General features: G+C 46.1%; 1 protein-coding gene across 1 annotated transcript in view; it reads left to right on the plus strand.

Moving 5' to 3' along the window:
* The first annotated feature begins 705 nt into the window (after nt 1-705).
* The window catches only part of CATSPER4 (cation channel sperm associated 4), a 35,482-nt gene continuing 11,385 nt past the window's right edge, over nt 706-24,802 (plus strand). The window contains exons 1-11 of the mRNA XM_060276452.1: nt 706-732; nt 2,760-2,840; nt 6,848-6,991; nt 8,620-8,721; nt 10,026-10,123; nt 11,693-11,813; nt 12,255-12,388; nt 14,471-14,663; nt 15,744-15,958; nt 16,458-16,620; nt 18,144-18,221. Of these exons, the coding sequence (XP_060132435.1) occupies nt 706-732; nt 2,760-2,840; nt 6,848-6,991; nt 8,620-8,721; nt 10,026-10,123; nt 11,693-11,813; nt 12,255-12,388; nt 14,471-14,663; nt 15,744-15,958; nt 16,458-16,620; nt 18,144-18,221 (1,356 nt within the window). The remainder of the gene's footprint in view (nt 733-2,759; nt 2,841-6,847; nt 6,992-8,619; nt 8,722-10,025; nt 10,124-11,692; nt 11,814-12,254; nt 12,389-14,470; nt 14,664-15,743; nt 15,959-16,457; nt 16,621-18,143; nt 18,222-24,802) is intronic.

Below are 24,802 nucleotides of genomic sequence, written 5' to 3' on the forward strand. Positions count from 1 at the left end.
AGAGAAGTTTACCCGTTCACTGAGTTACAACTCCCGGGAACCCTTAACAAATGGCCCAGAGCTGGTCCACCACCTCCATCATGGCGTTGCCTTGGGGAAGAGGATGGGGTCAAAACTAGAATTAGTTGCCTCTGCCTGTCATTGGCCTCCTCCCTTTCCATCCGTCCTACCAGCCCCATAGTGGTGGTTGCTCTGTTTGGGTAAATGGGGCACTACCACACTAACCTCAGTTGACCTTCTGCCAGCACCCACCTGCCTGACTTCCTACTTAGTCCAGGGGAGTGGAGTGGGGCTGGTTGCAATCCTCCTCGCTCCTAAGTCGGAGTGTTGCCCCTTGTGGACCTCAGCAGGGAGAAGGGGGATAGAGACAAAACTGGAATGAACTAGCTCTGCCCACTGTTGGCTGGGGGTTCATCTGCCATTGGCTCTGGCGCCCCCTACAGTTCGGCTCCCTGCCTTCTGCCCTATCAGTCTCAATGGGCACCAGCCACTGTTGATGTTCCTCCCACCTGCCATTTTCTCTTATCCCCTGCTCTCTCCTCCCCCCTCCCCCTATAATTTCCTGTTTATTCCACATAGCAGGAGAGAATAGAGGCTTTTGTGATGTCATGTTACAGCCAGGATTTCATGATATTAGAATGCTGAGGTCACAGTGCAAGAGGGAGGAATGGTTTCGTAGGTGGTGGACTTGATGCTGCAGGCACAATGGTTGAACGTCGTAGGAGCTCTCTGGTGAGATCCTAGGGGTTGATTTCTTGCAACTTCAGGAAGCTGGTGGGGTTTGCCCTCCTTCTCTTTGTGGAGCAGCAGGAACTTTTCTTCTCCCCAGAGAAGTAGTGGCAAATGTTGACTTGCAGGACCTCATCTCGAAAGCTGCTATGGTTGCAAGGCTTGTGTGTTCCCTTAGGTTCGAAGCTAGACTAAAGTTGAAATTAAAAGTTTTCCTCATGCTTATGGCATGACTGCAATCCTATGCTTAGTTACCAGGGAGAAAACAGGCCAAGCTTTCTGTTAGAAAAAACTCAAAACCCTGTTGCAAGGAGGTGTGCTAATCGGTCACAAGCCATAGCAAAACTTGAATGCCTCATTATCACCTTATTCATTTGCTAGATAAAGGAGGGCCTGGAGATCCTGTGGATTATGCTATCACTCTTGATCTGAAAACAAGTCCTGGAACTGCAGTTCCAACACATTTCCCCTCCATTACACCAGTTCCCGGCTCCCATCCCAATACACATTTGATATAGCTGAAATCCTTGTATCTCACTCACCTTCCAGTCCTTCCATCTTTTTGATACTGCCCCTGAGGCCAAATGATTTTTGTGGGGCTGGAGCAATTTGGAGAGAGGGATGTGAAGTTCAAGCATATCCTCCAATGGATGGAAATAGGAGCACACCCTTGTAACATCCCAGTTCTCGTCATACCAAGGATCATTTCCTCAATCCCCAGCATATTACACATCACAAAAAAAACAGGTCCTATCTGTTCTATGCTGCATATATTGACCCTACACTTACCTGTTCTCCACTGACATAAAAACAACAACAACAACCACCTCTGTGGTTAGAGATAGGTCAGAAAAACAAAGTCTTAGTAGATTGATCAGAAGGTTATCATTCTCCTAGGGGCCTCTGTCTGGCCCTTCTCTGCCTCCCTGCAAGGCACACCCCTCACTGGTCCTGCTTTGCAGCCTCCTTGAGTGTTTTCACCTGGATGGATTGCAACCTTGAACTCTGGCAGTGCCTCTTGCTTGCAGGGATGGAGGGTAGAGGTGTGTGTGTGTGTGTGTGTGTGTGTGTGTGTGTGTGTGTGTAAAACCCACATTCCTTCCCCTGCCCAGTTTTGTTCCAGGCCTCACCCACCCCTGGCATGTGGCCCCTGGAAGGTCACCCAGAATGGAATGCGGCCCTCAGGTGCAAAGAAGTGATCTCTGGCCCTGCCCCTACTGCATGCTGTCAATTGCTCAAAATATAGTTTAGCAGCTGCAGCATGTAAAACAGCAGACTGTAACATCACAATGTTGCGTTTGTGCGTTTACTGTAATTGGCTATGCGCTCTGTCCTTCCCTGGGCAGTGAGAAGTACCAGAGACAGAGCTACCCAGGTCTGCCTTTCTGTTGGAGGAGAGATCACTCGGGATCTCTTTGCCATTTCCAAAATATGCAATTAGAGCAGGCATCCCCAAATTTCGGCCCTCCAGAAGTTTTGGACTACAATTCCCATCATCCCTGACCACTGGTCCTGTTAGCTAGGGATCATGGGAGTTGTAGGCCAAAACATCTGGAGGGCCGCACTTTGGGGATGCCTGAAGTAGAGCATCAGGGGCAGCAGGCCGCGCAGCAGCGCTCCTAGTGGCCAGAATAGATAAAGCACCCTCTGATGATGGGATATTTGCCAAGGGTGGGGAACCCCAGGAACCCCAGCCTTCCAGGCCTCTCTGTCTGGCTCTGGGGACTGTCCCCAGCCTCCTCAGCCACACCTCTTCTCCCCAGGCCATGGCCCTCATGAACCCTACTGGAACGTTTTTGCCCAGCTGGAAGGAGGACATGTGTCAGTGTGTGTAAAACTAGGCCGCTGTTCAAAGGTAGAAATGACATTTATTGCTCCCACACACTTTTGCCTCTGGCCCTGCCCTCTACTGGTATGCACCCATCAGAAATGTGACCCTCGATATGAAAAAAGCTTCTCCCCTTATGGTACGCACCTTCAATATGCTTAGCCTGCTTCCACAAGAGTCTCTGTGTTTTCCTGTCTCCCAGGTGGCTGTCCTAGCCGGTCAGGGACATAGTACTGAAACAGAACTCCCCGAGATCAACTGCAGATATGTCACTCGTAGTCAGGTATTTTCCTTCCCCCCCCCTCCCCTGCCTCTCTTCTCCAAGGCTCAATCTCTTTGCTTGTTGTTTGACTTTATTCCAGAGCTCCCTTCACTGTCATAAGAGCCCTGCTCCAGCTGGTCCAGAATCCTGTTTTCCACAATGGCCAAGCTGTTGGCTATTTTTTTCTGAGTCATGCAGAGTGCAGAGTGATTCAGCGGTTTTACCCTCGAAGCCCTAGGGATGAAGTAGACTCCACACACTGACAAGGCAATGATTCAGTGTTTCTGTGACCTTAAAGTAGTTGAAGTCGCAAGATTTTGCAGCTGTTGCATTGCATTGCATTGGTTTTCTTTCCCCCAGTACAATTTATTCTTTGTAAAATACATTTTCTAATGATTACAGTACAAATACTAACAGTGGCCAAGCCAGAGTCGGCTCAAGACGTTTTGCTGCTTGAGGCAAAATAAAAGGTGGTTCCCTTCCCCAAGGCACAGACAGAAGCCAACTGGATTGGTAAAAGGTAAAGGGACCCCTGACAGTTAAGTCCAGTTGCGAACGACTCTGGGGTTGTGGTGCTCATCTCACTTTACAGGCCAAGGGAGCCGGCGTTTGTCTGCTTCCACGGACAGTTTTTCTGGGTCATGTGGCCAGCATGACTAAGCCGCTTCTGGCGGAACCAGAGCAGCGCACAGAAACGCCATTTACCTTCCCACCAGAGCAGTACCTATTTATCTACTTGCACTGCATGCTTTCAAACTGGTAGGCTGGCAAGAGCTGGGACCGAACAATGGGAGCTCACCCCATTGCGGGGATTCGAACCGCCGACCTTTCGATCGCCAAGCCCAAGCGGCACAGTGGTTTAACCCACAGCGCTACCCACGTCCCTCAACTGGGTTGGTAACTGACTATTACTCCAATAGTGGGGAAGGGCAATGCCTTCTACTGCAGTTGAGGGCAGTAGTCTAGCCTAGGGGGTACATGGCACTACAGCTCTGGACACTGCACAGACATCAGAATCTGCCACCTGAGGCTTCTGCCTCACTCTGCCTCATTGCAGGGCTGGCTGTGGGCCAAGCACATGTCGATGGGAAGCTTACAAGCAGGACTTGAGCTGGTGTTCCCCAGCAACCGGCATTCATAGACATGCTGGCTCAGATACTGGAGGTATTGCACAGCCATTGTGGGATTTTAATGGACTTCATAAAACCAGAAACTCAGCGCAGGAGCCCTCTGATCATCTTCAAATGCAATCTTGGTTGAGTCATGCATGTTTCCTCTAGTGTAAAAACAAAAGAAAATAAAGGATATAAACAAACCTTTTCAAGGACCACTTGGTTTGATCTCTGGGTTTGCTTTACAGTAAAATCTCTCTTTTTTACTAGACCAGCTGGAATCATTTAATTCTTTGGCTAATACCAAGGTGGTTTTGTTGCCTTCCCTTGCCATGTCAAGAGCTAAGCTCTTGTCAACATGCCTATTATTCTGGGAGACATATTATGCAGCAGATTACATTGATGATAGGAGCAAATATTAGACTTTTCCCAACGTTGATAATATTTAATTGGATTGAGGACGATGTGTCTGCAGAACAGATATCTTAAAAAATAATAATCTTGTTTATTGAAGCCAGAGTAGTAGGGGTGAGAAAATGGAAATGCCCTCGTGCATAGCTGCCAAGTTTTCCCTTTTCTCGCGAGGAAGCCTATTCAGCATAATGGAAAATCCCTTTAAAAAAGGGATAACTTGGCAGCTATGCCCTCGTGTCGCATCTATATGGGAATGGCTCCTGAATAACCTTGAATCAACAGAAAGGGAGAGGCTGAGTCAGTCCATCACAGGAATGGCACCACCTATACAGTGGAACCTTGGTTCTTGAACTTAATCTGTTCTGGGAGTCCGTTCGACTCCCAAAACCGTTCGAAAACCAAGGCACAGCTTCCTATTGGCTGCAGGAGCTTCCTGCACTCAAGCGGAAGCCGCGTCAGACATTTGGCTTCCCAAAAACGTTCAAAAACCAGAACACTTACTTCCGGGTTTGCGGCGTTTAGGAGCCAATTTGTTCAACAACTAAGCGGTTCAAGAACCAATGTGCCACTGTAATACGAACTTGGTTGATTGGTGGTCATACTTTGTAAATTACAGTGGTACCTCGGTTTAAGTACACAATTGGTTCCGGAAGTCTGTACTTCATAGATGCCAAGTTTTCCCTTTTCTCGCGAGGAAGCCTATTCAGCATAAGGGAATTTCCCTTTAAAAAAGGGAGAGCTTGGCAGCTATGCTGTACTTAACCTGAAGTGAACTTTCCCATTGAAAGTAATGGAAAGTGGATTAATCCGTTCCAGACAGGTCCACGGAGTACTCAACCTGAAGTGTACTTAACCCGAAGTATGAGTGTAATTGGTTCTGGAAGTCCGTACTTAACCTGAAGCGTACTTAACCTGAAGCGAACTTTCTCATTGAAAGTAATGGAAAGTGGATTAATCCGTTCCAGATGGGTCCGTGGAGTACTTAAACTGAAAGTACTCAAACCGAAGCATACTTAACATAGCTGCCAAGTACCCCGTATTTCCCGGGAAACCCCCATCTTTCCTTACCGTTTCCCAGCGGTCTCCCATTTCAGCTCCTCTCCCGTTAATCTCCCTTATTTTGGCTCCTGTCGGCGGCCATTTTTCTGGTGCCGCTTTGCCCATCTATGGGCACCAGAAAATGGCCGGCACTGCTGCCAGAAGTCGCGTCTACACATGTCCGGAAGTGCGTAGACACAACTTCTGGTGTCGCTTTGCCCGTCGATGGGCACCGAAAATGGCTGGCGCCGGCACCGGAAGTTGTGTCTATGCACTTCCGGGCATGCGTAGACGTGACTTCCGGTGCCGGCTATTTTCGGTGCCCATAGATGGGCAAAGCGGCACCGGAAGTCACGTCTATGCACTTCCGGACATGCGTAGACGCAACTTCCAGCGCTAGCGCCGGCCATTTTTGGTGCCCATCGATGGGCAAAGCGACACCGGAAGTTACGTCTACGCACTTCTGGACATCCGTAGACGCGACTTCTGGCGATGGCGTGCGGCTGCCAATCCCAGATTTCTCTGCGAGAGACTTGGCAGGTATGGTACTTAAACCGAGGTATGACTGTATTGTAACACAAAGCTGAGAAATATTAGGCTTTAAATATGTTCATTTATGTACATAAGATTTGTGGAACTCTCTAAAATAAAAATAAATACAATACAAGAAGAGATCAGCTCTTAAGTGCATTGCACTATTTTATTTTTTTTTAAAAAGGTTTGCTCAGCTTCTAGCTGTTTAAAGTTGTTTAATATGTCAAGTTAAAAACAAACAAACAAACCTTGGACTGAGAGGGTGAGGCAAATGAAACTGTTTTTAAAAATGCTTTAAAACCACTCTTTTGAGCGAAATCTAAGCAGACCACCTTTCTCGTTCATTTATTTTTTACACTTATAAACCTCCTTTTCCTCCAAGGAGCTCAAGGTTGCAGCTTTCAGGCTACAAGTGACAAAGGCTACATAGGGGAAGAAGATCCGTGTAGGTAACTAAACAAGATTCACTGAAGCTCCAGGGTTTCTGTTTTGTTTTGTTTTGTTTGTAAATGTAGCCATTAGGACAAATCTTGATTCAGGGAGAAGTTCTACTTGGTGCAAGCTCAGTTGTCATAATCGGCTCTTGAAGAGTCTCCTAAGGTCTTGCCTCCCTGGGAACCACTGCCTCCACCTGTGTTGTAGTATCGCTGACCTTCTGTCTCCAACATCTCAGGAATAGCCACAGCTCCACTCGCTGCCTCCAAAAGAGCCGCCTTTGTATCCACAGGAAGGTCTCCCTGCATGATCACTCTGATCTGAGGCCCATCTACAGACTCTCCATCGGTAGTGTAGTGATAAATTCAGAAGAGACCTTGTTACAGAGAAAGGCAGAATCAGGCAGAGAGAGACGGGAAGGTGCAGTTCCTATGTTTTGAGTTCCTATGCCCAGCCTGACTGACACCCCCACAATTCTGCTCTTTCCCCAAACAGGATGACTGGGACGTGGAAGAGTTTGTCTCGAAAACATGCATGGGGACATTCCTCCATCATCCGGCCTTCAGGCTGCTACTGGCCAGCTTCATCATCCTCAATGCCATCACTATTGCTGTGCGAACAGAGCCAACGTTAGAAGAGGTGAGCTTTGACACACCAATCCAGGGCAGGGCCAAAGGACCACCAAGTGTTAAATGGGCACAGCACACCATTGACTCAGCCTTATTCCCTCTCTGGTATCCCTTCTCCTCTCTAGTTCAGTGGTAGGGGACCTGTTGCCCTCCAGATACTGCTGGACTACAACTCCCGTCATCCCTCACCATGGGCTAAGCTGGTTGCGACTGATGGGAGTGGGAATCAAATAACCTCTGCAGGGCCACAGGTTCCTGAACCCTCCTCTGTTGATTGGGTACCAGTTGACTGTAGGAGTTGCATCCAACTATGTCTTCCTCAGAGTAGAACCATTGCAATTAACAGAGCCCCCTATTGGCACTCTACGTTTAAAGCAGTTTCATGCCACTTTAAACATGTACAGTCATACCTCGGTTTAAGTACGCCTCGGTTTGAGTATTTTCAATTTAAGTACTCCGCGGACCCATCTGGAACGGATTAATCCACTTTCCCTTACTTTCAATGGAAAAGTTCGCTTCAGGTTAAGTACGCTTCAGGTTAAGTACAGACTTCCAGAACCAATTGTGTACTTAAACCGAGGTACCACTGTATGGCTTCCCCCAAAGCATCCTGGGAAAAGTAGATTGTCCTGGGTGCTTCTGAGAGTTGTCAGGAGGTGCCTATTCCCCTCCTAGAGCTACAATTCCCAGAGATCTTTCACAGTCACACCCTCTTCCCAGGGAACTGAGATGCCAAGGGCCTGATAGAGAGGTCTGGAGGGCCACAAATCCTGGGCCTGAGGTTCACCATCCCTGAGCTAAACCTTCTGTTTCCATGTTGTATCTGAGGCTTTAGGGCACAGGTGGGGAACCCTGTTCAATTTGGAGGTCATGTTCCCATATGGGCAACCTTCCAGGGAGCACACAGCAGTGGTAGGTGGGGTCAGAATCAAAAGTGGGTGGAGCAACAAATGCAAATCTTCTACACAAGGTCACATCCCCTCCATCTAGACCAGGGGTCAGCAACCTTTTTCAGCTGTGGGCTGGTACACTGTCCCTCAGACCATGTGGTGGGCTGGATTATTTGGGGCTGGTGGTGGTGAACAAATTCATATGCCTCACAAATAACCCAGAGATGCATTTTAAATAAAAGCACACATTCTACTCATGTAGAAACACCAGGCAGGCCCCACAAATAACCCAGAGATGCATTTTAAATAAAAGGACACATTCTACTCATGTAAAAACACGCTGATTCCCAGACTGCAAGGCCCTTTTTCACCTGGCCTAGGGGCCCAGACTCACTCTGCAGCCAATCAGAAGCTATGCCTTGGTTTTCGAATTGTTCTGGAAGTCAAACGGACTCCTGGAACAGATTAAATTAAAAAACCAAGGTACGACTGTAACTGTAAACTGTTTGTTGTTGTTGTTGTTGTTGTTGTTGTTGGTTTTAATTGATTTGTTTGTTGCTTGTATAGGATATCTTGTTTTTTAATGTTTGATGTTTTGTTGTGTTTTACATGTGGCAAGCCACCCAGAGCCAAATGGGCACGATTAAATTTATTATTATTATTATTATTATTATTATTATTATTATTATTATTATTATTATTAATCTAGGGAGACTGCCAACTTTGTTCTTTCCTTCCTCTACTGTAGAGATACTTTGGGTTCTTCTCAGCCATAGATATGATTGTCATGTCTCTCCTTGTCTGTGAAGTTCTCCTCAACTGGTACTATGGCTTCTCCTTGTACTGGAAGGTGAGACCAGGGGACCTGCCTCAGTGCATAGATCAGCTTTGTCTGCGGGAGCTTAGTTACTCTCAAGAGAAAATAGGGTGTGGTGGCTGTGGGAAAAGGCAAATTCCATGCTAGGGATCCTTAGGAAAGGAAAACAAAATGGCTGACACCATAATGCCATTATACAGATCTATGGTGCAACCACGTTTGGAGTACTGTTCTGGTCGCCTCATCTGAAAAAGGATATTGTTAGTTTGGGAAAAAGTTTCAGGAAAGGGCAACCAAAATAATCAAACAAAGAATGGTCTCAACGTTTAGAACTTTTTAGTTTAGATAAAAAGGCAAGTAGGAGGTGATATGAACCCTGGTCTCCCAGGTCTTAGTCCAACACTCTAACCACTATGCCACACTATGGCTTTACACCATGGTAAGGCGTGCAGAAAAATGTGTACTGTATATTAGAGAAAAATGCATTAAAAATGCATTATAATAGAGGAAATTGCAAAACTACATATAAGATGTGTGTATTAAGAGAAATTTGCACTAAAATGCTGGCAAACTTCACACTGACTTAAAAAATAATAATCACAGACTGATGCAGAAATGTGGAGAGCTGAACTTAAGATGGGGGAAACGACAATTTGAGATAAATTGACATATTATTGCATTCCTATGCCCAACATCACCCTGAGGTTCTTCGAGGAAGACTGGTGTCACAGGAGTGTGCCGGTCAGTAATAACACAGTTCAAAGATAGAATAAATTCTTTATTAACAGATTTGATTGAGTGTCAGGCCTAATGAGCAGAGCAGCTCATTCCCGGTAGTCTTCCTCCATGAAAATCAGTTGCCAGGACTTTTTCCAAGCAATCAGAGACAGCAGCTACATATGCAGCCAACCTCTCCTCCAGCCTTTTCACGCCCCTTCCAGTTCTGGGAGATATGAGGGGAGGGGTTTTCGCCTTTGTAGGAGAGGGAGACACCCCTGATTCTTTGCCAGCCTGACTCATCTCTGCCTCTTGGCCTCCCACATCCTGTTCTCCTGCTTCAACTTCTGCCTCTGTTTCTTGACTGCTCTCTGCCACAGACTCTCCCAGCTCACTAAGCCCTGTCACCTCTCCAGCTTCCAACATCTCTTCTTCCCAATCTTCTCCCTCTTCTCCTTTTGACCACTCATTGTTGTCCTGCCGCCACTCCCCGGGGTTTGAACCTTCCTCTGCATCCAACCAGTCCATGACAGATGGGATAGAAATGTGGGGATTAAAATAAATACATTCCTTTGAGATCTTCCATATGGCAATTCATTTTTCCCTGTTTCTTAACTCAGGATGGCTGGAACATCATAAATTTTTTAATTATGCTACTTCTGCTCTTTGGCATGATCTTTACCATACTGAATGACAGAACAATTGTCCACATGCTCAGGTAGGAATGGAGGGCTGTCTTTGTTCCCAAAGTTCTTAGGAAGTGTTGTTGTTGTTGTTGTTGTTGTTGTTGTTGTTGTTGTTGTTGTTGTTGTTGTTCTCCCAAAGGAGCCCAGAGCAACAAAACAGGGGGGACAGCAAAACAATATTATTAGAAATAAAAATAAACATCTAAACATGTTTAATATCAGTCATACATCCTTGTATCTTGAGATGTAAGAAGGAATCATCATTGTCTCTTCTGCCCTGTTGTCATTGCATACAGCTCCGTTTCTTTTCTGCTGCAGTTCATATTGCACTAAAAATGACATTATGCATTTTGCTGCCCACTGTGCTGAGCTTCTGTAACTTACATTGTCATTATATTATTCTGCCTCAGACATTTTCAGTGCCAGATAAATGCAGCAGAAATGGCAGGGAGGGCAACGTAATCCATGATGCATTGCTTTGCGGATTGAAAGCCACGGCAGCAAAGGCCAAAATTTGGTGAAATGCATTCACCAAATTGAGTTCTGTTCTGGACAATGGGATGAATAAGTGAACACCAGCAGTTTCTGCTCCTGTTTCCGTTTTGGGCAGAGTTCTTCCACATGCCTACTCATGTTCCATGATTTCAAGGTTACAGGGAATAGTTTTTTGCTCAGCCGTCAAGCGCCTGGGTGAACAGAAGAGTTTTTCAATTTCTACTGAATGTTAATCATGAGGGAGACGGATGCGCCTTACAGGGAGGGCATTCCACAAATGGGCAACTGCCACTGAGAAAATGTGGGCTGCATCCTCCATTCATCCTCTCTCATGAGGTCTGCACTCTGCACATGGTAGAGAGAGGATCCAAGTTGGTCAGATGATTTGGCCCAACAATTTAGCTCTTCATCTAGGGGTTGCCCATAGTGAGAAGGGGATGCTGGACTCAATGGGTCATTGGCCTGATCCAGCAGGCTCTGTTTCTGTTCTTACATCACTTCTGAACAGTCTCAGCCCAGTATAGCTGAAGGAGTGTCTCCACCCCCCTCAATCAGCTTGGACCCTGAGGTCCAGCTCCGAGGGCCTTCTGGCAGTTCCCTCGCTGTGAGAAGTGAGGTTACAGGGAAACAGGCAGAGGGGCCTTCTTGGTGGTGGCGCCCGCCCTGTGGAACACCCTCCCATCAGATGTCACAGAAATAAACAACTATCTGACTTTTAGAAGACATCTGAAGGCAGCCCTGTTTAGGGAAGTTTTTAATATTTGATGTTTTATTGTGTTTTTACTATTCTGTTGGGAGCCGCCCAGAGTGACTGAGGAAAGCCAGCCAGATGGGTGGGGTATAAATACTAAATTGCTAAGCTCCTCCTGGTGGCTGCTAATTCTTCTTCTTCTTCTTCTTCTTCTTCTTCTTCTTCTTCTTCTTCTTCTTCTTCTTCTTCTTCTTCTTCTTCTTCTTCTTCTTCTTCTTCTTCTTTTCTTCTTCCTCCTCCTCCTCTTCCTCTTCCTCTTCCTCTTCCTCTCCTTCTTCTGTCCTGCATGCAATCTGTGTGCTCTGCCCATGAGCTTTAAATGCAAGCACATTATTATTATTCCTCTGCTTTCCAGAGTCATGAGACTGATGCATGTTTGCACCATGGTGTCTGGTCTGGCACGGATGATCCAGGTGATCCTGCAGTCCATTCCTGACATGGCTAACATCATGATCCTGCTTTTTGTCATCATGCTGGTGAGATGCTGTCAAATTCCTCTTAAGTCAGATTGCGGTGCATGGGAGTGAACTGAGATCCCTTCCGTCTCCTACATCTTCCTGCACCCACTCAGTGCTCCTTTATTCTGTTCTTTCACCTCTGTCTTTTCTTTTCCACCTTGGCAACCCAGGCATATGTATGATGTAGGAATGGGGGATAAAACCAGTTCTGTTCGCTTTGAAGTTGACCCAAACCAATTCACACTTTGCAAAACAAAATTCACACTTTGCAAACTGGAACAAGGGCAATTTTGAAAGTTGCATTTTTTCTGGGATTTTCAGTGCAGCTCACCAGCAGAGGAATGTGTACAAAAAATGCTAGTGCTAGGGTAAAGTATGCCTAAAAATGCATATGATAGTGCAAATAAAACCCGGAGACCTCCTTTATTTTTACATCACCATTGCTTTGTCCTTTTGCAGGTCTTCTCTGTGTTTGGCGTTACCCTCTTTGGAAGTCTGGTCCCAGCACATTTTGGGAATATGGGGACTGCTTTGTACTCCCTGTTCATCTGCATAACGCAGGATGGGTGGATTAACATATATGATGACTTTGAGTGAGTAGCTTGCACACCATGCTCAGCCACAATGAACAAGGGTCACTGGTTCTTCATTCCAAACAAGAGGAAGCAGTGAACCTAGATGCCTGCAACTGCCCCAGCTGCAGTGAAACATGCACCTCCCATTTTGGTTTCTACAGCCACAGCAGGTGCTGTAAACCTCCGACAGTTTGACTCTACTTCTGATGGTGCACACTTCTGCTGTCTCTCGAGACAGACGGATGCCAACAACTGGTTCTTCATTCCATACGAGAGGAAGGGCATCATGCCAATAAATGATGTTCTGAGTTGCAGCCATGTTAGGCTCAGCAATGTCTGTGCTGACTGGTGGCGGCTCTTTGGGGATCCAGGCAGGGGACATTTACAGCTTTACCTGGTGATGTCAGGAATTGAACCTGAGACCTTCTGTGTTCAAAGCAAGTGCCCTTCCTCAAGCCTACCGTCCCCTATGGTCCAGTAAAATCAGAAGAAATCCTAGAAGAAGCCAGCAGGTGGCACCCAGACTAGGTTAGTCCAACCAGGACTGGCCCTGTCATTAGATAGAGTGGGGCAGTGGCCTCACATGGCAAATAATAGTGATCATGGATTGTGAGATTTCTGCCAAAGAAGCCAGGTTTTTGCCCCCATCATAGGAGTCAATTCCTAGGGGCCAAGGGGTCTTATAATAAAATATTATAATACACTATATTATAATATTATATAATATATAATATATAAATACAGTTGTACCTTGGTTCTCGAACGGAATCCGTTCCGGAAGTCCATTTGACTTCCAAAAACATTCGACAACCAAGCCCCGTCAGACATTCAGGTTCCAAAGAACGTTTGCAAACCAGAACACTCACTTCTGGGTTTGCGGCGTTCGGGAGCCAAAACGTTCAAGTTGCAAGGCGTTTGGGATCCAAGGCATGACTGTATATTATATTTGAGGTGGTCCCCTCAAATATTTTATTGTATTCTAATATTAGAATACAATAAAATATGTGAGGGGACCACCCTCCCCCAAGTTGATGAGCATTGCTGTTCGAATGGTGTGTGTGCACTGTGTCATGTGATCAGTTATGTGGGGCGGGGCATACCTGCCTCCCCCCATATTTTATTCAAGTTGGTACCCCTGACCTCCATTGACGGTGGCTAGTTGCAAAAGAGGGACAGGGCTTCTGCACATTTAATAACAAGCTATATCTGCTGAAATTCTCTCTTCTAAACAACTTAAAGTTACGGGAGCCCTGTCTTCTTTTCTTCACCAGGCCATTCTAAATGTTTCCCAGATGGCTGGCAGTGAAAACATTCTCCTCCTGTGTGGCTTTGATGTTCATTAAGAGATGACTGAAGGCCTTAACTCTGGTTCTTTTGATTTTAAAGTTTTTAAAACTTTTAAAGATTTTGCTTTTGTTATTTGATGGCCATTTGGATTGATTTTGTTCTTTTATGAAAATTGCTTCTTTCTTTTTTGAGGGACTTTTTTAGTGTTGGAAAAAGCAGTATAAAATTGATTTGATAAATAGTAGAGGGCTGGTCCCAGGCTCATCCACACTGACCTTTTGCCCCATGCTTTCTGAACACAAGTCTGTGCTTTCCTGGTCCATGCTGAAGTGCTCTTCTCTTCTTTTGCCCCACTGCTTTCCCCAGGAAAAACTGCTCTTTAATGCTGAATCAGAACAAACAGCAGTTGGGGTTCCCCATGGATTGCCGAGAATGTTAAAGAGCTGGTCTTTACTGGGAAGTAGGGGAGGTGGGTGAAGCGCTTGGACGCAGATAGGAAAAGTACAGATCTGCGCCTAGGAATCGCAGGGGGAAATTAGTCTGGATGAGCCCTCAGACTGACATCATAGCCCTAGATCAGGAATGTGGATCCTGGTGCCCCCCAGATGCTACTGGACGCCAAATCTTATCAGCCCCAGCCAGCATGGCCAGTAGTCATGGGATGATAGTCTAACAATATCTGGAGGGCTTGCAAGGTCCCTATCCCTGGCCTAAAGAGAAAAGGATATGGGAGCCATGGCTCCATCCTCAGAGTAGTGGCAAAGGGTTCCCAGCCACCCGCTTTGGTGACCGCATTCCTTCTTTCCTTTACAGAAAAGAAGGTCTTGCCTTGGAGATAGGCGGGGCTCTCTATTTCTTCATCTTCATCACGTTTGGGGCCTTCATCTTTGCAAATCTGCTTGTGGCCGTCGTGACGACGAACCTAGAACGGTCTGTAAGTGAATACAAAGAGAAGAGGCAATCAGAAGCTAATATCCCTCTTGTGCTGACCGACCCTGCAATGGATGTGAGTATTAATTCAAGGGCTGGAGAGGGAAGCCAGGTGGGAACTTGGCACAGAAATATGCCATTTAGGAGCCTAAAAAGAAAAAAAGGCCTCATGAAAATTCACCAGCATTTTACTAATACAGTATACACATTTTGGCATGGAATTTTGTTTAATATAGATTTTTTGTATGCTTTTTTTTTGCCTGTATACACATTTTGCTTTTTTTGCAATATTCAAATGTTTTTTGCAATATGCAATTTTGTTTAACATAGGCTTTTTTGTCTGCCTACTATAGACTTCTTTTGTATGCAATTTTGCCCAATATACACAGTTTTGCCTAGCCACTTTCCCCAATGTAAAACATGTTATTTTCACTAATATATGCATTTGTAGGCACACTTTCCCCTCGAAGATGCATTTTTGTACACATTACTTGACTGGAAAAGTACATTGCAAAATTCAGAGAAGTGTGAGTTTTGAAGAGTTGGCTATGTTTTGGTTTGCATATTATTTTGGAAAGTGCAAACTACTTAGTTTCAAGTTTCACAGGAACTGAATTTCAGCCCTATCCCTACTCTCAGCTTTTTTCAGTTTGCCCTTCAACATCAATACAACAGAGACAGTTACATTGTCTGAACGATGTAAAAAAATATTTGCAATCAGTCCTGTGGAATTCTTTGATGAGGAAGATTTTCCACTGAGCTATATGGTTGTTCCCTCCTCAGGGTTCCAAGTTTCTGGTGTGTGATTCTCATGGTGTAGAGGTTAAAGTGTCAGATTAGGACCTTGGAGATCAGGGTTCACAGCCTCACTTAGCCATGAAACTCCCTGACAGACCTTGGGCCATCCAGTGCCTCTTAGTCTGACTCTGTCTAATAGGGTTGTTGTGAAGATAAAAATGGGGAAACAGAGAACCACGTATGCCACTTTGAGCTCCTTGGAGGAAAGGTGGAATATTGAATGGAGTTTTTTTAAAAAAAAAATTATTTCAATCCAGAGAGACACCAGGAAAAAAACCCTTGGTGGATTGGGGTGGCCCCTGTCATTTTATGACACTGGAACAAATACAGGGACCTAACTATATTCCTCCTTGAGCAGGAAGGCAGTGATGATGATCTTGAACCAGATGAGCAAGCACCTCTGCATGTAAGAGAGGTCATGCATGCTACACCCATGGTGCACCACCAGAATTTGCTTAGCCTTGGAAACTTGGGCAACCTGACTGAAGGCACCTGCGAAGAACTCTGCGTTGTCCTGGAAGCAATCCACGAGAACCTGAAGGCATACCGGGTGATCCGGGATGAGATTGACCAGTAAGTCCAGCCCCCCTTCTTGCTTGTTCTCCTGAAGGTTGAGAAGCACCTCACATGTCACTTCCTAACTTGACCCCACCCCAAAAACCAGAGTAAGGCAACCTGGTGGCCTCCAGGTGTTTGTTGGACTCCAACTCCTAACAAACCCAGCAAGCAGGGTCAGTGGTCCAGGATTATTGGAGTTGCAGTTCCGCAGCATCTGGAAGAGACCCCATTGACCCTTCCTCTTGAGCTATGGCCCATCCCAGGGAAATCTGTCACCCTGTTACTTTTTTCTTGTTCTTTAAAGCAGCTAAAGTGGGTGGAGCAAACTGGACCAGGAGTGTAGCAGAGGGAGGGAGGCTTTTAAAGTCCTCCCTAACTGCTTCCATGGCCTCCCCCCCCCCTCCCGGAAGATGCTATTAGTCACACATATCTCATGTGTCAAAGACCAAGGTGCCCCTCTGTGATGCATGAAGAAAGTCTCCAGCATTCTTTCTTCTGTGGTTGATCTCCACAGAATAGTCGATGAAGTGAGGTCCATCAAATTCAATGTAGATCAGGAGCAAGAGGTTGTTCTGCGAAACATCCGTGGATCTACCCTCTCGGAGACTATGCTTAATACGGATCCCATGCAAGCAAGGAGTCGCGATGTTCTCAGTACAATGATAAGCCTGGAGAAGGTATGGTTGCTTTTTCACGCCTTTGAAGGCAATGCGGGGAGCAGGTCATTCCATATCAATCAACATTACTTCTGTCACAAGTCATTCTCCTCGTCAGGAGCAGCCAAGGTCTTGCCTGCCATTTGTCATTGGGCTCCAACTCCCATCAGGCCCTGTCAGGGCCAGCCCACCCATAAGGCAAGGTGAGGTGACTGCCTCAGGTGTCAGGATCCATAGGAGCAGCAGATCTCAGTGTAGATACTCATGGCCCGCCCCCCATTCCTAATGTAGATCTTCACTTACCCCTTCTTCCCTGGCGGAGGGAGGAGAACATTTTGTGGTTCACCTCAGGTGCCAAAATGTCTTGGGCCAGCCCTGGGCTCTGCGGTGGGTCTCAGGAGACTGATTAAAAAAAAAAAAGAGCTTGCAAGCCTGAAGTCCTAGAGGAGTAGAAAGGAACAGGTTGTATGTCCTACACTGTTGGAAAGGGGCTGGGAAACACTTTTGTCTGGTGAGCCATTATGCCAACAGGCCCATCTCCTGGCATCACACGGCACAGGTAGGTTCAAGCCTATCAGAAAGCAGTAGGGCTTAAATGCGCTCTGAACAGAAACAACGTGGAAGGCAAGAGCTATCAGGAGCTATCAGGAGTGCATGGCTTAGAACACATTCCCAATTGTCGCTTTGCACCGAGGCTTGTGTTTGGGGCTGTTTAAATTTGGCGCCCTGTTGTTTTGGCCAGCCTAATTTCAGGCCTAATTTTGCCCACGGGCTGAAGGTCCCCCTCCCCTGCGGTAGAAATCCTGTCCTCAAACCCAGTGGGCTTCAGACAGCCTGCCCGACCACATGCCACACTCTTTGAACCTATTCACACTATGCATCTAGAGCAGTAACATACTGCTTTAAAGAGCCATTGTTGTTGTTTAGTCGTGTCCGACTCTTCGTGGCCCCATGGACCAGAGCACGCCAGGCACTGCCTCCCGCATGGAGCCATGGCTTCCCCCAAATAATGCTGGGAGCTGTAGATTGTCACGGATACGGAGAGCTGCTCAGAGACACTTATTCCTCTCATGGAATTACAACCCCCTGAGCAATTTAACAACTAGTCCCTCTTCCCAGGGAACCCTGGGAATTGTAGCTCTGTGGGGGTTCATTGGGGGAAGCCATGGATTTTTAAAGTGGTATGAAGCCAACTGCATGAGACTCTGAATCTCAGGGCCATGGGTTCGAGCCTCACGTTGGGCAAAAAAGATTCCTGCATTTCAGGGGGTTGGACTAATTTTTATTTTGGGGAACCAAAGACCCCCCAGGAGCTGGCTCCTATGCACAGACCTCTCATTTGCTCCTGCTCTGGCTCACCAAACACCTCCATCTCTTTTACACACAGGTACATGTGCTCAGTCCCCAGTCTAGACATGGCCACTCTGTACCTCTGTGGCCCAAGTCAGCAACACACACACACACACACACACACACACACACACACACACACACACACTTCTCTCTTAAGATTGCCCTCATTCTTTGCCTTCTTTCTCTGACAGCTGGGCCCAGACGTGGACTTCCAAAAGGGAGGTGTGAAATCAGCCGCCATGAGAGTACGGCGGCAGTCTGTGGTTCCGGTAGGTAGATCAGCAGCTTGTGGTCCTTCTTACATACCACAGAACAAACAGGTCCAAGGGAAACTGCTGCACACAGTGCAAAGTTAGACTATGGAACACCCAACCCCTCCTCACAAGAGGCTGTGACACAGCCACCAGATTACATGGCATTAAAAGAGGATTTGATAGTTCCAGGCTATCAATGGAGACGAACTTTGATGGCTATGCTCTGCTTCCTCTGTCGGAGTCAGTAATATTCTGAATGCCAGTCACTGGACACCACAGCGGGGGAGAGGGCACTTGAGCTCAGGTCCTGCATGCAGGTTTTACACAGGAATCGAGGGCTGGGCAGTTTCCAGCATCATGATATATCACAAGCTAACCATTGTGATATACTGATATAACATGATGTCAAGGTCTGGAGGGAGGGAGAGAGGAGGAAGAGCAATCTCCCAGTTGGGCTGTCTGCCCCAGCATTCCCAGCAATTGCCTCTTGCATGAATGCTCTGTTTTGAAGCTCTGCCTGGCAATATATTGTCATTCTGAAACAGTCATCACAATCTGAACTTCAAATCAGTTTCAGACGATTTATTGATATACCACCCACTCTGGTCGGTCACTGTGAGGACAGGATCCTGAGTTAGATGGCCCATTGGCCTGATCCAGCAGGCTCATCTTAATTTCCCTTTTCATGTTATGTTCTAAGTGGTTTACATACAAATTCGTAAACCGAGGTGTTCATAAACCGAGGTTCCACTGTACTGTGAAATCACAACATTATTATTATTATTATTATTATTTATATATATACCACTTAATTATCGAAACCTCTAAGCTCCATAAATAAAATACGCATTACAATACTGATATAATCAGATGTGTTGCTCTGTCCCAGTTCCTGCCAACCTAGCAGTTTGAAAGCATAACAGTGTAAGTAGATAAATAGGTACCACTGCGGTGGGAAGGTAAATGGCGTTTCCGTGTGCTCTGGCTTCTGTCACAGTCCTCCGTGCTCCAGTAGTGATTTATTCATGCTGCCCACATGACCTGAAAAAGCTGTCTGTGGATAAAAGGCCGACTCCCTTGGCCTGAAAAGCGAGATGAGCGCCACATCCCATAGTCAAATTCGACTGGACTTAACTGTCCAGGGGTCCTTTCCCTTTCCCTTTCCTTCACCTTTTATAATCAGATATTAAGAACAAGTTGACCTTTCCCTCCCCCAGATATAAATAAAATCTGTAGATTAAAAAATATGCATTATAGGATAAGATTACCTAGTTCATGCGGCAGTTACTTCAAGACTGGATCACTGCAATGTGGGGCTTCCACTTGATCCAGAAGCTGGAGTTAGTGCTTTTTGGTTCTTGCTAACAACATTCCTTTTTTGACAAGCCTGCCCAGATGCTTAGAAAGCTTAAGCAATTTTAATCTGCTTTAGTATTTTAACTTTTGTATGTTTTGAAGGAAAGTTGTAAATTTTTCTCGATTTTTACTGTTTTGCTTTTTGTAAAACACTTTGAGGGGTTTGGGTTGTTTGTTCGTTTTTTACAACTGAGTGGTGTACACATTTTATGAAATAAATAAATAATAAAACAGCAGATGGAAAATGTATGCAGATGTATCTTCTTTTTCAAAAAGCATTTCTTCTTTTCTGGCAAGGCACAAACAGTGACCCTGAAAGAGGAGAGCACCAAGCTGGGATTAATTGGTCATCTCCAGATACCAGTTAAAACCCTCCCCCCACCTTCACCCACAAATAAGCTAGTCAGGGTGCATAAAGCTTAAGTAATATTCCATTGGCTGCACTCTTTTCCTACTCATATTTTGTATTTTTCTTGTTGTTCCAACCCAGCCAACAACTCAAACCCGGGCAACAGCTCCAACCCAGGCAACAGCTCCAACCCAGGCAACAGCTCCAACCCGGGCAACAGCTCCAACCCAGGCAACAGCTCCAACCCGGGTAACAGCTCCAACCCAGGCAACAACTCCAACCCAGGCAACAACTCCAACCCAGGCAACAAGACATTCAAGGCTTGAAGCTCATCGGTTGAGTTTGGTAAGACTGCAGAAACCTATACTGTGGATGCTATAACATTCATTATTCATATCAACATACAGCTTTTCCATGTGTTCCTGTGAGTGACAGAGAGGGTTTTTAAGCAGCTGAGGGCCCCTCTAGACTGGAGTGAGGGTGTTTGTGGATGTCTTCTGCAACATGTAATTGCTGCAATAATAACGCATTAGCAGTGCATTTATACGGCATCACCGGCGCATCATTCCACTTTATCTTAAATGCTTCTCTGATGATACTCCTTTATTGCCACCTGGAGGGGCACTGTGGTTATGATAAGTGATCACACATTGCAAGATCTCCCACAATGGGAGAGCAGCTGCCCCTCCTTTGCCATGGGTTCTGACAAGATTCACAAGTGGTGCAGAGTGATCAGAATGGTGGCAGAAGCTGGAGGTTGCACCCTAGTCCCCCCCTTGGAGGTTATGCTCACATGGAGCTTTGAGGACCGAAGAGGGCTTGCACTCCAACATGCTCTGTAGGAAAAGAGAGTAAGACAGCCCCTGTTTAAAAGACAGCCTCCAATGACCTCAGAGCACAGGAACCAGACCAAGGCATGCAAATGTCAAGAAACGGATAAATGAAATAGAACAGAAAACCTCAGCTCCTTCAACGACATCCCTGGCCTTGGGTCTTACTTCCCACATACAGTAACCCTCTCAGAGGGTGTTCGCAGTCTGCGTGTCTGGAAAATGTGCCCAGCCTCATACCCCAATGTCCACATGTCTACACAATGTCTAAAGGGGAGCACGTTCAGCTATAAATGCATAGGCTCCTCTTTTAGTCATTCATTCATTCATTCATTCATTCATTCATTCATTCCATATCCCACCTTTCTCCTAGTGCAGCATCCAAGGTGGCTCACAGCATAAATCAAAGCAGATAACTAAAAACAAACAATGAGAAATATATATATATATATATATATATATATATATATATATATATATATATATATATCTGTGTGTGTGTGTGTGTGTGTGTGTGTAGAGGGGGAGGAACCCTAGTAAAAACTGAACAGAAAAACCTTCCTCCTCCAAACATAAAATTAAGAACATCCTCCAAACATAAAATTAAGAACACCCTCCATCTGCACAAGACACTGCCACAACAGCCAGTTGGTGGTCAAAGACCTTCCAGTGAAAGGAAAGCAGAGAGGGCCTAGTTTACCATGGAAGGGAGCTCCACAATCTGGGAGCCACCACCCAGAAGGCCCTTGCATTGTTGCCAAATTTTCCTGTGAAGGTGGCGGGGCTGAGAGGAAAGCCTCCCTGCAAAGTCTCAAAACCCAGGTGGGCTCCCATAGGGAGATATAGTCCTTCAGGTAGCTTTGACCCAAGCCATGTAGGGCTTTGTAGGTCATCCCCAGCACTTTTCAGATGGGGATGTGTGGGGGTGGAGCCAACTGGTGTGCTCCAGGCTTTCCCTCCACACACTCCTTGATTGTAATGGGGTGGGGGTGGGGTGGCTTTAAAAGGTGGTTGTGGCAAAGCCAACAAGTTTTCTTTGACAACACACTTTCCCTTATGCCTTGTGCTTCTCTTCTTTGCTCCACCACACCGCAGCCGTCGGAAGCTCCATTGAAATCTATGGTCCATCAGTTGAGTTTGGTAAGGCTGTAGAAATTTATCAGTTCGACGATGTGCAGTTGACACCTTTCGGTGCATGCCTGTGAATGGCACAGCGGGATATTAAGCGCTTCGGCTTAGGAGGGGACAAAGTCAAGCTCGGCGCCATCAAGTGGTGGCATTTTGGTCAGCTTGAGATCCAGTGGATCCAAGGCCACCGTAGTCGCTCCCTATTCCTGGAGTGCCCAGCTATGGGGCAAAGTCTCCCAGCAGTACTTCACACACACCCATTGTCCTGGTAGTACTTCCACCCAGTACTTCTGCTCTCTTTCAGCAGGCAGAACCAGGAACTCCACACCGGTGGGAAAACACCAACACCAGTCCATGGGGCCGTGAAGGCTAGTGGAGCTCTTCCGGACTGGGTGAAGGGAAACCTCTACCTCTGGCCTGCCACCAGTCCATCTTGAGCAAACCTTGCCCAAGAGGTGCAGACTAGGAGTCTTTCCTCAGCTTTCAGATGCAACTCCCCCAGTTTACAGTTTACAGATGATGAAGGTCTGGGGAAAGTGGAGGCTGCTCCATTAGGGAAAGAGGGGCACTGCCCCACCAAGCTGCTTGCCTTCTTACTTACAGGCAGTCAGAGGGTAGCTCTGCCTGTGATTGGCTCCACTGACCACTGGTTTCCCCGCCTTCTGCCCTACCAGTCCCAATGGGCAGCAGCCAGTGCTGACTGGGAAACGGAGCAATAAACGGGCAGGTTGGGGAGAGCAGAATTGTGTCATGCAGACAATACTGAGCAAGATGCAGAGGGTCTGATTCTGCATACAGCAGCATCCTATGTCCCCATGTTTTTGGATATTCACGACATGTTAGATTGTCATATCAGAGAGTTGTCACATATGAATGTCAACATCTAACTTTATAATCCCCCATGCATGTACCGTCATATCAGAGATGGTGTGCTAAGACAAGGGTGTGAAATGTTTTGCAAAACCTTTTATTGGATTCTTTTTTTTTTTACCACATTTTTATATTATGCATTTACATTTTGCTTGTGGTTTTCCTATTGTAATTTAATGGTGTTGTTATATCAAACGGCATATAACTTAAAGCCATAATAATAAAAGAGGTGTGTGTGTGTTTATGTCTTCAAAAGGCGGCTGCTCCACACGAGAAGCCAAAATGAGCTTCCTTTGCCTGCACGCTTTTCCTTATTTAGATTTTGCATTTTTTTTCTCTTCTTCTTTTTCTCCATACCCACAGCCGGGACCATCTGTAGCAAAAACTGCAAGTACTCTGATGAATTTGGTAAGACTGTCGAAACATATATTGCAGAAGATACCACTTTCATTGTTTACCCCCTTAACAGCCTTTTAGTGCATGCGGATGAGTTGATGCAGAGGAGTTTAAAACTGTTTGGCTTTGTGGATTAAACACAGGGCGCAATGTCCTGCTTGAAATGTTCTTTGTCACCTCAGACTGCAGATGAGGAAGTGAGGCAGGGAATCACAATTTTGTATACTGCCCTAGGTAAAATAATTAAAAGCCTTCAGCAGAAAACAAAGGCTTGTCGCATTTCCATCCCCTCACATTAATTTCAAATTCTCACCCTTTAGATAACATGGCGTCGGGTGTGGGAAAGCTTTGGCGCTCTAGACATTGCTGAACTACCACTCCCAGAATCTCTAGCTGTCGCCCATGCTTGCTTGGGCTGGTGGGAGTTGGAGTTCAGCAGCATCTAGGGGGCTAAAGCTTCCTGACACCTTAATGTGGATTGTGAACCCCTTGCACCTCCTTTAGTTCCCTCTCTGCCATGTGGCACATTCTCCTCCAACAACTGCTGCCCTCCACTTTCATTCTGGGGGTGTGGCAGGGGTGGGACCAGTGAGGTGAGGTGCTGGATCCTAAGCCTGTTCCGCTCAGGCACATGATCTAGCGCAGCCTGGCCTAGACCACTATTTTAAAGGCTTAGTTTCCCCCTTTGCTAGGATTTAGGGAACAGGGTTTGGATCTGGTGTAACGTTACACTGGATTAAGTTTCGCCAGCTTGGCTTATGCCAGCTTCTTGCGTGTAGGATTGCTCCCTTAGTCGGTGTGAATTCTGTTCTATGCCACAGGCACTGGGATGAGGGGGTAGAATGGACTGTCTCGCTTCAGACACAGGCAGGCAGCCACATATCCCACAATGTAGCAAACAAGAAAAACAACAACAACACCCTGCAAGTGGAAAACTGCTTTATTGGGAGCAGCTTGGCTGCATTTTCTCCCTGCTATGCTTGTTCTTTACAGTGGTACCTCGGTTTATGAACACAATTGGTTCTGGAAGTCTGTTCATAAACTGAAGCGTTCATAAACTGAAGCGAACTTTCCCATTGAAAGTAATGGAAAATGAATTAATCCGTTCCAGATGGGTCCACAGCATTCATAAACCGAAAATTCATAAACCGAGGTGTTCATAAACCGAGGTTCCACTGTACTTTTCCACTGTACTTGCATGGAGACACAATGCTCCCCATGTCTTGCTTTGTTTTCAAAGGCATACTGAGAGATGGGGAAGCAACCAGGTGCTACTGGACTGAAAATTCCATACCACCCTTAACCACTGGGCACACCAGCAGGGGCTGATGGGAGTGGAAGTCCAACAAGAATCAGTATGGCATAATAGTGGTTCGGGTGTTGGCCTGGGACAGGTGTGGGGAACCTTGGCCCTACAGATGTTGCTGAACTACAATTCCCTTTAGCATGTCTCAGACTATTGTAAAATCAAATAATAATAATAATAATAATAATAATAATAATAATAATAATAATAATATATTATTATTATTATTTATACCCTGCCCATCTGGCTGGGTTTCCCCAGCCACTCTGGGTGGCTTCCAACCGCATATTAAAAACAGTACAGCATCAAACATTAAAAACTTCCCTAAACAGGGCCGCCTTCAGTTGTCTTCTAAAAGTAA

The sequence above is a fragment of the Zootoca vivipara genome, chromosome 6 (assembly GCF_963506605.1).
Source record: "Zootoca vivipara chromosome 6, rZooViv1.1, whole genome shotgun sequence".
In the NCBI taxonomy this organism is placed as follows: domain Eukaryota; kingdom Metazoa; phylum Chordata; class Lepidosauria; order Squamata; family Lacertidae; genus Zootoca; species Zootoca vivipara.